At 50.4% G+C, this 12,671-nt stretch overlaps 1 protein-coding gene across 4 annotated transcripts in view; it reads right to left on the bottom strand.

The window, feature by feature from the left end:
- Window positions 1–3,169: 3,169 nt before the first annotated feature.
- RHBDL3 (rhomboid like 3) overlaps window positions 3,170–12,671 on the bottom strand; it is a 59,956-nt gene continuing 50,454 nt past the window's right edge. For 3 of the 4 annotated variants that reach the window (XM_008010980.3, XM_008010981.3, XM_008010984.3), the window contains 2 exons: window positions 11,401–11,461; window positions 3,170–6,655 (listed from right to left, as the gene is read on the bottom strand). In XM_008010980.3, the coding sequence (XP_008009171.3) occupies window positions 6,384–6,655; window positions 11,401–11,461 (333 nt within the window). In that variant the 3' untranslated portion in view covers window positions 3,170–6,383. The remainder of the gene's footprint in view (window positions 6,656–11,400; window positions 11,462–12,671) is intronic. The other variant, XM_073004841.1, reaches the window with a different exon arrangement.

Here is a 12,671-nt window from a genome sequence, read left to right as displayed (position 1 = left end):
TCAAATATAAAGAAATAGGCCAGGCATGGTGGCTCACGCCTGTAATCCCAGCACTTTGGGAGGCCTAGGCGAGCAGATCACCTGTCGGGAGTTCGAGACCAGCCAGGCCAACATGAAGAAACCTCATCTCTACTAAAAATACAAAATTAGCCAGGTGTGGTGGCGCATGCCTGTAATCCCAGCTATTCTGGAGGCTGAGGCAGGAGAATCGCTTGAACCTGGGAGGTGGAGGTTGCAGTGAGCCAAGATCATGTCATTGCACTCCAGCCTGGGCAACAAGAGCGAAAATACATATATATGGAAGCAGTAATGAATCGACAGCTGGGGTTTTTCTTGTAAACTACTATGAGGGCTGATAAAGTGAAGGTCCTATTACACGAACTCTGAGTGAATGTCCCGAGGTTCATTCCTGTTACCGGATGGCCCTAGGCCTAATGCAATGAGATGGATCTTTAAACAAAGACCCTGAGGCCTGCACATGCTTAGTGCCCTTACAGTCCTGTGCACATACTGAGGGCTGACAGCATGAACTTTGGTACCAGCAATCTTGGGTGTGAAGCCAGCTTGTGCCACATACTACGAGCAAGTAACTAAATTTCTCTAACCTTTTCCCTTGTGTATAAATAGGGGGATATTTATACCCAGTTCACATAAAGTAGCTGTGGAAATGCCTACCTCAGGGCCTAGCACATAGTAGGTACACAGTAAATTGTCTTCATTTTCTTTTTTTTTTGAGATGGAGTTTCACTCTTGTTGCCCAGGCTGGAGTGTAATGGCACGAACTCAGCTCACCGCAACCTCGGCCTCCCAGGTTCAAGCGATTCTCCTGCCTCAGCCTCCCAAGTAGCTGGAATTACAGGCATGCTCCACCACGCCCGGCTAATTTTATATTTCTAGTAGAGACAGGATTTCTCCATGTTGGTCAGGCTAGTCTCGAACACCCAACCTCAGGTGATCTGCCTGCCTCAGCCTCCCAAAGTGCTGGGATTACAGGCATGAGCGACTGCACCTGTCTTCTTCTTCTTTTTTTTTTTTTGAGATGGAGTTTCGCTCTTGTTGCCCAGGCTGGAGTGCAATGGTGCAATCTCGACTCACTGCAACCTCTGTCTCCTGGGTTCAAGTGATTCTCCTGCCTCAGCCTCCCGAGTAGCTAGGACTACAGGCATGCACCACCATGCTTGGCTAATTTTGTATTTTTAGTATAGGTGGGGTTTTGCCATGTTGGCCAGGCTGGTCTCAAACTCCTGACCTCAGGTGATCCACCTGCCTCGGCCCTCCAAAGTGCTGGGATTACAGGTGTGAGCCACTGTGCCTGGCCCTTCATTTCTTAATTACCTTATTATTGGGAAGTGCCTTATTAATGTATTGAAGAATGAGAATCTAGTATTAATAGAAGGGAAGAACCAGGAAAGTAAAAAAAGGAAAGGCGGCAAAGGCAGAGAATTCAACAGCTTCTGGCTTTCCGAGGAGCTTGCCTTTATTATTATTATTTATTTATTGAGACAGGGTCCACTCTGTCACCCAGACTGGAGTGTTGTGGCAGGATCTCGGCTCACTGCAACCTCTGCCTCCCAGGCTCAAGCATTTCTGCCTCAGCCTCCCGAGTAGCTGGGACTACAGGTGCGCATCACTACCATCCAGCTAATTTTTGTATTTTTAGTAGAGACAGGGTTTCACCATGTTGGCCAGGCTGGTCTGGAACTCCTCACCTCGTGATCTGCCTGCCTCAACCTCCCAAAGTGTTGGGATTACAGGCATGAGCCACTGCGTCTGGCAGTTTTTTTATATTATTAGTAGAGATGTGGTTTTGTCATGTTAGTCAGGCTGGTCTCGAACTTTTGGCCTCAAGTGATCTGCCTGCCTCGGCCTCCCAAACTGCTGGGATTACAGGCATGAACTACCGTGCCTGGTGGGAGCTTGCCTTTAAATTGCTCAGGTACTTGAGCCTGAAGTTGACCTATAAGAGCACTGATGCTCAGAGAGGGTCCTGATTTCTCCTTCTAGGGAAGTTGGATCTCCACACTCTAAACAGAAGTGGGTTCTTTGGCCTTTAGCCTTAACGGCACTCTAATGTTTGTTCTTGGATAGATTCTGCAGCATTTAGATTTTCTTTTCTTTCTCTTTTTTCTTTTTCTTTTTTTTGAGACGGAGTCTACTTCCGTCGCCCAGGCTGGAGTTTAGTGGCATGATCTCAGCTCACTGCAACCTCTGCCTCCAGGGTTCAAGCGATTCTCCTGCCTCAGTCTCCTGAGTAGCTGGGATTACAGGTGCGCGCCACAACATCCAGTTAATTTTTGCATTTTTGGTAGAGACGGGGTTTCACTGTGTTGGCCAGGCTGGTCTCGAACTCCTGACCTTCTGATCCGCCCACCTCAGCCTCCCAAAGTGCTGGGATTACAGGCATGAGCCACTGCGCCCAGGTTTTTTTTTTTTTTTTTTTTTTTTTTTTTTTGAGACGGAGTCTCACTCTGTCGCCAGGCTAGAGTGCAGTGGTGCGATCTTGGCTCACTGCAACCTCCGCCTCCCTGGTTCAAGCGATTCTCCTGCCTCAGCCTCCTAAGTAGCTGGGATTACAGGCATGCACCACCATACCCAGCTAATTTTTTGTATTTTTTGTAGAGATGGGGTTTCATCATGTTGGCCAGGCTGGTCTTGAACTCCTGACCTCAGGTGATCCACATGCGTCAGCCTCCCAAAGTGCTGGGATTACAGGCATGTGCCACCATGTCCGTCCTACATACACATTTTTATGGGAAGAGAAATCACAGCTTTCATCAACCACTCAAAAGAGTTCAGTGATTTGAGAAAAGTAAGAAGCACAGAGCTACAGACTGGTGCTAAGCACTGATGCCCCGATCTGTATTTTACAGAAATCCTAGATCCACCACCACTGCTGTTCACCCTCTCCCACCCATCCTGACCTAGACCCAGATGAAACAGGCCCTAATACCAGCCTTTCAGGTCACTTTCTGAATAACCAATGGCTTGGAAAAAAAAAAAATCTTTAATGGAATCTGTGCTCAAATAATATGTTACAACAAAAATATACAGAATGTACACAATACAAAAATACTTAGAAACAAACATTGCAGTTTGTGTTTTGTTTTTTCCACTTACTCAAGTCCTCGGAGGGGCAATTCACTGTTGGGCACTGTTTTTAAGGCAGAGGAGAACCGTGCTTTCCAGCCAGCACGGGAAGCAATATGAATGATGCCAGGAAGGGCTTTCACGGCACCCAGGGAATCTGCATTATGTATTTGCAAATTAAATTGGACGCTGGGGGAAGATCCCGGCTTGGTGAGCAATGGCTCCTCTAATCCTCTGGGCAAGAATGGTGCTCATGGAAATCGAGAGTCCTATTAGCTGGCAAAACAGCCTCATTAGGGAGCTTTTCCTAATTAAAAAACGAATGATGAATGGTGTCATTAAAGTGAAATTTCTCGTTTGAAGGTCTGCTTTCCCTTCCCCAGTTTCTATGATTCCTCTCCCGTTTAATGAAGGCCAGTGAGTCTATGGCTGCTGCTTGGGGATTCCCCAGATTTCAGTTTCCGTATCCTGTGGATAAAAGGCCAATCTACCTCCACCAGCCTGAAGATTTATACACCCCCTCTGGGCCAGCAGCCACCTCGGACAAGGAAGGAGGCAGGGAGGACACGGCCAGCCTTGGCCATGGCGAAGTGCTGCCGAGAGGGTGGTGGGACCTGCTGAGGAGAAAGTCAGATGCCACAAAGGGAATCCCTCTGACCAGACAGCTGCCTCCTGACCTGGGGAGAGGCCTGGGTCAGGTGAAGTGACCCTGTGACCCCACCCTGTGGCCCTGCTTGGAAGTCATGGTTGGGAGAGGTGGTGGAGGTGGGTGTGCTGACAGGGAACGGCTGGGGCTGGTGGTCTAAGGTGTAGACGAGGATCCTTGGCAGCAGAGGACACACTTAACATGGTGGGAGACACGATTCTGCCTCCACTGTCCTTCTCAGTAACAAGCTTCCCTTGGAGTCCCCGAAGGAGCTGAGTGCTTCTATGAGGGATTTCTAGAGTCTGCTAGTTCAATGCCTTCTCACCCCTGAGAGAGGAAGCCTCCTCTCCAGGTCATACCAGACAGAGGTGGTACTCTGCTCATTCCACCCACACCACAGAAGCCCCAGGGGCCAGGACAGGGATCTGGATGGGATTCTCCACCCCTCCAGGAAAGGACCTCATCGCTCAGCTTAGTGTGGCTGCAGCCCAGGCAGAGGCAGCAATGTCCTGGCTCCTTCTGCATCCTCCCCCGGTCTTCCCTGAGCCCAGCTCCACAGCCTCAGAGCCTCCTCTTCCATCTACATCTTTCTATCACTAGGGCAGAGAACGGCGGGCAGGGCACACACAAGACGCCCCAGGCTGACACAACACCGCCAAAGATGTGGGCCCACAGTGCCACAGGCTGCAGCCCTCAGCACGGCAATGATGCGGGGGAGCAGGACCTACGTAGCTACATATGAGGCCAGGGCAATCTATTTAGCATTGGGCCAAGATGGGGTAGGGCTGGGCCTCGCCCGCCAGTGAGTGAGTGAGCCCATTTACATGTAGTTACCAGGATGGGAAGCCACTGTGGCCCAAGACCACAAATGCCTGGCTTGACTGACCCTGGACCCCGCTACACTCAAGGGCCGGGATGGGCATGAAGCTGGAGAAAGACCATTCCCACACTCCTGCCCGTGTTTCTGGACACGCCCAGCCCCCTGCCTCCTCCCAGGCCTGGCATTCTTTGTTCTTCTGGGCTGTCAGTGGTTGCGAATTCCAAGAGCACGATAAAGGCAGTGTCATCTTTTGTCAAAGGTCAACCTCACACCCTCCATTTGGGGCCTTCACCAGCTCCTATTAGGAGGGTCATTCCCTCCATCTTGTTTTCTCACCCGTGAAATGGGGTGGGGTGGATTTGATAACCACCATATTCTCTCCCACATCCAAGCCTCCGAGGTTACCCTCCCTCTGAGGCTCATCCATGCACCCAAAAATTCTCCTGAGGTAAAGTTTTCCAACTAAATTGGAATTCCTCTTCCTGTAGCCTCCTGTCCCCAATTCAAATGGACACATGGTCTCAACATTCCTACCCCAGCCTCTCTTGCATCCCCAAAGCTCTTTCTCTCCTAAGGGAGACAGGATGGAACATTTTTGGATATGAGGGCCATCTCAGAGGAAAACAAGAGCTGAACCTGGCAAACCTCAGCATCCAGGGATCCCTGGAGGGCCTGAGCTCTCCCTCCAGCAGGGCCATTCTGCCACCAGTCAGTGATGCTCAGGAGCAGGTGTGGAAGGGACGGGAGATGGGAAGGAAGGTGGTAGGCTTTGTCAAAGCAAGGACACTCAGCAACCACAGCACACCATGGTCTCCCACCTCTCACGGACACTCACATGGGCCCCCTGCATCGGCCGTGCCTTCTCTGCAGGCGCTGACTTGCCTCAATTACCTTTCCCATCACACACACACACACACCCCCCCCACATACATACACACACGCAAGAATGTATCAAAACACTGTCTCCATAACCAGAGAGGCACAAAGTAGTGTCAGGGCAGCAAAAGGAAAGAAAACGACCCTAAAAGACAGCTGGGCATGGAGGCTGGGGCACTGGTGTGAGATGCCAACATCCTGGAAGAAAGGGAGGGAGAAGTCTGAAATTGGTCCTGGGTCTGTCTTCTCCAGGGTGGAACTTGGAATGAAGTTTATTCCCCCTGCTTGGGTCCCTCTCACTGGGTACCCCCAGCGCAAAAGGGGGCCTAGAGCCTACAGCGTCCCTGCTCTACCCAACCCAGGCACAACAGATCATGCCCCAGTGCCCACCAACCAGCCCAAGAAGGCACCCTGGTTTCAGCCAGGTCACAGCTGACATGTCCAGTACGCCTTCTTCTTACTGGAGCTCCAGACCCAGCAGGTGTCGAGGAGACACCACATGGCCTGCAATTATCTCTGAGCTAGAGAGGGACCATGCCTAGCTGCAACAACCCTCAGGCCTTCCCATGTCTCTTAGGGTCTCTGAGGGTAGAGGATGAGGAAGAAGCTGCTGCTCAATCCACAGCAGCGAGGGGGCACCCCTGGCCCCATGGAACAAGCCCAGCCCAGGTGAGGGAGGGCCACTCACACAGCCCACCCCAGACCTTCACCCTGGCCCGATGTCATCAGAGCAGCCTAGAAAAATGACAGCAGCCACATTAACTCCTCCGCCAGGTGCCTTTCAGAAAAGGGTCTCCACTGTCTGTCCAAATCTAAACGCAAACATTACAGCAGCCCGGAGTCTTCTGTCCTCGTCTGCCTGGCCTAGCTGAGCTGGTGATGAGAAAAAACCTCACAGGCGCTCCCTGTGAGTGCTGCTTTTCCCTCCCCTCCCCCACCTCAGGCCTCCAGCCCTCAGGGAGGAGGCGGCAGCTTCAAGTCCAGCAGGGTGTAGGCAAAGATGTTCCAGAAGACGGCAAACAGCACGAAGACGGTGTACATGGCCACAAAAATCCACCACAGCGACTGGTCCTGGAGCCTCTGCTCGTAGTTCCTCAGGACCACCACGCCCAGGGTGATGCCCACGGCCACGCCACCCAAGTGCGCCACGAAGCTTGGGTGAGGGCACGGGGGATAGGCCGATGGGTGGAAGCGGAGCCACACAGCCCGCCCAAACTCCATGCTCACTGCAAGGGGAGGAAGCAGAGAGACGCCACAGGAGGGCCCTGAGCAGGGGCTGAGGGCCTTCACTTCATCACCCACCCATGCATTCATTCCCTATTAGGCCAAGCACCATTCTCTGCACTGGGGACACAGTAGTGAAGGAAGCAGGCAAATCTCTGTTCTCCCAGGGCTTGTAGGGTCTAGCGATAAACCAGTAAGCAATTACATACATAAGATAATTTCAAGAAGAGAGACACCTATGGGGGGAAACAGGTGATGTAAAAGCAATACCTGGTTTTAGGAGGGAAATTCTTTAGCTTGGGGAGTCACGCAAGACCTCTCTAAAGAGGTGACATTTGACCGGGCGCGGTGGCTCACACCTGTAATCCCAGCACTTTGGGAGACCGAGGCAGGTGGATCACCTGAGGTCAGGAGTTCAAGACCAGCCTGGCCAACATGGTGAACCCCCGTCTCTACTAAAAATACAAAAATTAGCTGGGCGTGGTGGTGGGCTCCCGTAATCCCAGCTACTCGGGAGGCTGAGGCAGAACTGCTTGAACCCAGGAGGTGGTGGTTGCAGTGAGCTGAGATTGCACCACTGCACTCCAGCCTGGGCAACAGAGCAAGACTCTGTCTCAAAAAACAAACGAGAAAAGAAAACCCAGACCCCAACAAATTGAGGAATTGATCCCTTAACAGATTCTTTTTGTTGTTCTTGTTGACACAGGTCTCACTCTAGGCTGGAGTACAGTGGCACCATCACAGCTCACTACAGCCTCAACTTCCTGGGCTCAGGTGATCCTCTCAACTCAGCCTCCCAAGTAGCTGGGACTATAGGTACCCACCACCACATCTGGGTAATTAAAAAAACCCTTTTTTTTGGCCGGGCGCAGTGGCTCACGCCTGTAATCCCAGCACTTTGGGAGACCGAGTTGGGCGGATCACGAGGTCAGGAGATCGACACCATCCTGGCTAACACGGTGAAACTCCTTCTCTACTAAAAATACAAAAAATTAGCTGGGCGTGTGGCAGGCGCCTGTAATCCCAGCTGCTCGGGAGGCTGAGGTGGGAGAATGGCATGAACTCAGGAGGCAAAGCTTACAGTGAGCTGAGATCGCGCCACTGCACTCCAGCCTGGGCGACAGAGCGAGACTCCATCTCAAAAACAAAAACAAAAACAAAAACAAAAAAAACCCTTTTTTTTGTAGAGATGATGTCTTACTATGTTGCCCAGGCCTGAACTCCTGGGCTCAAGTGAGTCTCCTGCCTCAGCCTCCCACAGTGCTAGGATTACAGGCATGAGCCACCACACCCAGACCCTTAACAGATTCTAAGATGCCTTCATCCTGATCTCCAATCCACGCTTCTTGTGTGAACTTTCTGGGTCAGCCAGTCAAGTGGGGATGAGTCTCTTGAAAGGACGGGTGCTAGGAAACTGCCATCCCATTATCCACTACCAAAGAACATTGAGGGTAGGTATTCTTATTCCCATTTTACAGATGAGAAAACCAAGGCAAATTTGACATTGAAATAAAGCCCTTTGAGGGGAATTTTGTACCTGTTTAGCTACCAGTTAATCAGCCAGGGCACTTCTCTCCACCCTAACCACTGCAGGAGTACCAGAATCTCCAGGGGCCTTCATTTCCCTTGGGGTTGCCCAGCCTTCGGGGCTGAGCCCTGCAACTCCAAGGACGGCCGATAGATGGCAGAAAAGGCGCATCCAGGGACGGACCCTCGGCCCTCCCCTCCCCCACTCCTGCCCTGGGACAGCCTTCCAGCCTTGGCTCCCCAGGTCCAGGGTTTGATAAAGGAGGTTTGAAAGATGATGGTCTCCAACTCCGAAATAGCATTTTAGTTTTTATGATGCTTACAGTTGGATTTTTTTTTTTTTTTAAAAAAACAAGACTCATGCTTCTCTTTCCTTCCTCAAAAACAAACTCAGAGCCCAAGCTGACACAGAAGCTATCCCACAGCCACTGCCACCCCACTGCACCCTATGCCCTGACTCAAGGAGTCCTCAGGTTTTAAGGCTGGAAGGTCCTTCCTGGGATGAGAGATCCTCCAGCCCCATCCAGGAAACTGAGATCCAGAAAGACCCACAGAGGCTCAGGGGCAGACCCGATTTCCTGAAAGCCATGGGGTAAGAAGCAAGGAAGGTGGACATGAATTGAAGTGGAGCCCTCCTAAGCCTGACCCTCCGTCCCAGGTTTGCTCGGACTCAGTCTCCCTCTTACCTACACAGCAAGTGGCTGACCCAGAGAAAGCCCAGGTGCTTACTGTTTAGCTTGGCTAACATGTGGGGCATTTGAAATGGCACAGGCTGGCCCTGAATTCTGGCTCTATCATTTCTTAGCTGGGTGATCTTGGCCAAGGAACCTAACTCTCTGATCCTGGAGTTTCTACCTATAAATTAAGCTAATAATAATGCCCTTTTTAGGCGGGTTTGGAGGACTGGATGAGAAAATGCGTTCACTCCCTCTTCTACCCTCATTGCTTTGCTTTTTTTTTTTTTTTTTTTTTGAGACAGAGTCTTGGTCTGTCGCCAAGGTTGGAGTATAGTGGTACGATCTCGGTTCACTGCAACCTCCGCCTCCCAGGTTCAAGGGATTCCCCTGCCTCAGCCTCCTGAGCAGCTGGGATTACAGGCGCACGCCACCACACCCGGCTAATTTTTGTATTTTTAGTAGAGACAGGGTTTCATCATGTTGGTCAGGCTGGTCTCGAACTCCTGACCTCAGGTGATCTACTCGCTTCGGCCTCCCAAAGTGCTGGGATTACAAGTGTGAGCCACTGTGCCCGGCCTTTTCTTTCTTTTTTTTTTTTTTAAGGCAGGGTCTCACTCTGTCACACAGGCTGAAGTGCAGTGGCATGATCATAGCTCACCGCTGCCTCAAGCTCCTGGGCTAGGACTATAGGCACAAGCCACCATGCCTGGCTAATTTTTAATTTTTAATTTTTTTTTTTTTGTAGAGACAGGGTCTTGCTCTGTTGCCCAGGCTGGTCTTAAACTCCTAGGCTCAAGAGATTTTCCTGCCTCAGTCTAAGTAGCTAGGACTACAGGTGCAAGCCACCATGCCAGGCTAATTTTTTTGTATTGTTTTGTAGAGACAGGGTCTTGCTATATTGCCAAGGCTGGTCTTGAACTCCTGGGCTCAAGCGATCCTCCCACCTTGACCTCCCAAAGTGCTGGGATTTCAGGTGTCAGCCACACTGCCCAGCCCCTTCTTCCATTGCTTCTGTTCAGACTCATTTCTTTCGATCTCAGAAAGAGTCCTTTGGCTTCTGGTCTTATCCCCCTTGTCCCCACAATCTGTTCTCCACACTGCAGCCTGACTGGTTTTTCTAAAACTCTGATTATCCATCAATAACTCTCTTGTTGAAAGCCCTCCAGTGGGATCCCAGGGAATGCAAGGTGAAGTACATTTTCTTTTCTTAGCATTTAAAGACCTTAATGGTCTGACTCCTACTATTTCACTAACTTTATCGCTGATCAAAATCACACACAGTCCCAAAACTAATTCTTTGGTTTTGCTAACCAACTCGCTGGCCATGACCCTTCGCCCATCTATGTGTTAGTTCAGGCTGCAGCTTTGCCTGAAATGTCCTCTTGCACCGTGTTTACTTGGTGGACACCTGCTTGCCGCTAACACTCAGGATGACTTCTGCAGGTAGAACTGAGCTCTCCCAACTAGGGCCCTGAAGATATCTTGTTCCTAGGGGGTTCTTGAACTAGTCACAGTTTGTGAACCTGCTAAAACTGCAGCTTTTGATATACGTGTGTATGCACATGAGTGCACATATATGTATTTTTCTGGTGACAGGGCCTAGGGCTTTCAACAAGGGATCTCAAAGGATCAGTTTCATGACCAAAATGTTAGGAAGTTATTTGTCTTGATCTGGGTGCTGGTCCTTAAGCACTTTTCTGTTTGCATATTATATGTCAATAAAAAGATGAAAAAATAGGCTGGGGCCAGGTGTGGGGGCTCACGCCTATAATCCCAGCACTTTGGGAGGCCAAGGCAGGCAGATCACCTGAGGTCAGGAGTTTGAGACCAGCCTGGCCAACATGGTGAAACCCCTTTTTTACAAAAAATACAAAAAAGTAGCTGGGCATAGTGGCACATGCCTGCAATCCCAGCTAGTTGGGGGGCTGAGACAAGAGAATCGCTTGAACCTGGGAGGTGGAGGTTGCGGTGAGCTGAGATCATGTCACTGCACTCTAGCCTGGGCGACAGAGGGAGGCTCTATCTCCAAAAAAAAAAAGGCCGGGCATGGTGACTCACACTTGTAATCCCAGCAACCTGAGAGGCCAAGGCGGGAGGATTGCTTGAGCCCAGGAGTTCAACACCAGCCTGGGCAACATGGCAAGACCCCCATCTCTGCAAAAATTTTCATACATGTGTAGTCCCAGCTATTTGGGAGGCTGAAGAGGGAGGATCATTGGAGCCCAGGCAGGAGTCTAATGCTGCAGTGAGATATGACTGTGCTGCTGCACTACTGCCTGGATGACAGAGGGAGACATCCTGTCTCAAAGAAAAGACAAAAATATAATTTTTAAAAATAGGTAAATAAATAAAAGATGAATGGTTACGAAGCAGCACAGCAGGACAGACAGCTCTCACAATAGCCCTACTCTTTCACACATCATTGACATGTCCCACTTTTTTTTTCTTGACCACAAGCCCGTGAAGGGCAGGGACTGTGCCATCTTTGAACCCCAGGGCCTGGAGCCAGGCTTTCGTCCCCCAGCTGTCCCATCAGTACTTACTACAGATAAGGGCCACAGCCATCCGCAGCAGCTTGAACTGGCACTTCATTCCTGACCAGTTCTAGGGAAAAAGGAGAGAGTTCAGTCAGTTCCAGATTAGACCACTCTTCTGCCAGTGTGTCTTGCTTAAGAAAACCTGACATGAAAATAAGGATCTCCATGAAGTACTGAAAGAGAGAGAGGGCTGTGGCTTAGTAGCAGAACACACCACATGGCTTTGAGATTTAGGCAACAGCAAGTTTACTCCTGTCATAAAAGCTCTTGAGCTGGACTAACAGAGGAAGGGACTCCAGATCTAGGAAGAGGAGAGGCCCTGTCTCCTCAACATGGACAGAGAACATCTCAGAGCTGCATTCATTGCTGGGCTCCATGGTTGAAAAAGATGCAGGACAGCCAACCAAGCAAAGTCAAAGCAGAAACACCAGGATGATAAAAGAGCTCAACATCCTGCAGATGAGGAATGAATGGGGAAGCCAGGATCTTTTAGCTCAAACAAGAGGAGACTCAGGGGTCAAGTTCATTGTTGTCAAATATCGAATGAGTCAACACAAGGAAAGGGCACATTCGATTCAGTGTAACCTGCAAGCAGAAGATGCAATGGATGAAAACTTCAGAGAGAGACTTTTTAGCTCAGAGTAAGTTTCCATTTCTAGTAAGCAGAGCTCTCCAGAGATACAATGGTCCATCTTGCAGGGGTCATGAGTTTCCCACCATCGGGGATTTCATGTCACTCGGAAAGGATGCTCCAGAGGCGAATCAGGTGCTGGAGAGGGGGTGGCCTAGGTGGCCTTCAAACAACTCCCTCTCTCCCCTGAGAATCTCGGAAAACTCGGAACCTCCAAAGCAGATAAACCGTACAATTATTCACTTTACAAAAGGACTTTTCACTTTACAAAAGACTTCACCACAGGGTTCCTTTGAGAGGCACTCCTGCAGTGCATTCAAAGCACTATTCCATTTATACAGAGGTGCACGTGCACAGAAATAAGCCCGGAATCTTCCTGGAACACAGAAGCCCCAGGGAAGGAGGGCACAACCAGGGGACTTTCGTTCCCTCCCACCACCCAATCTGCCTTTGCTGCCTGGCCCAGGCCCAGCTCGGGGGCATGTCTGGCACTTCTGTGAGGTTGCAGGAACATCCGTGTAACTTTACAGAGGCCCTGAACACTGGCACGGACAACAACATCTATGAAAGCTTCAGTCAAGCAAGCAGGACACATAGCAGATGCCAAAGAGGGGGAAATCCTCACAGCCTTCAGTTCTCGCTCACC

The sequence above is a fragment of the Chlorocebus sabaeus genome, chromosome 16 (assembly GCF_047675955.1).
Source record: "Chlorocebus sabaeus isolate Y175 chromosome 16, mChlSab1.0.hap1, whole genome shotgun sequence".
NCBI lineage: Eukaryota > Metazoa > Chordata > Mammalia > Primates > Cercopithecidae > Chlorocebus > Chlorocebus sabaeus.
The sequence above is the reverse complement of the archived record's forward strand: the minus strand, read 5'-3'. Positions and strand labels throughout refer to the sequence as shown.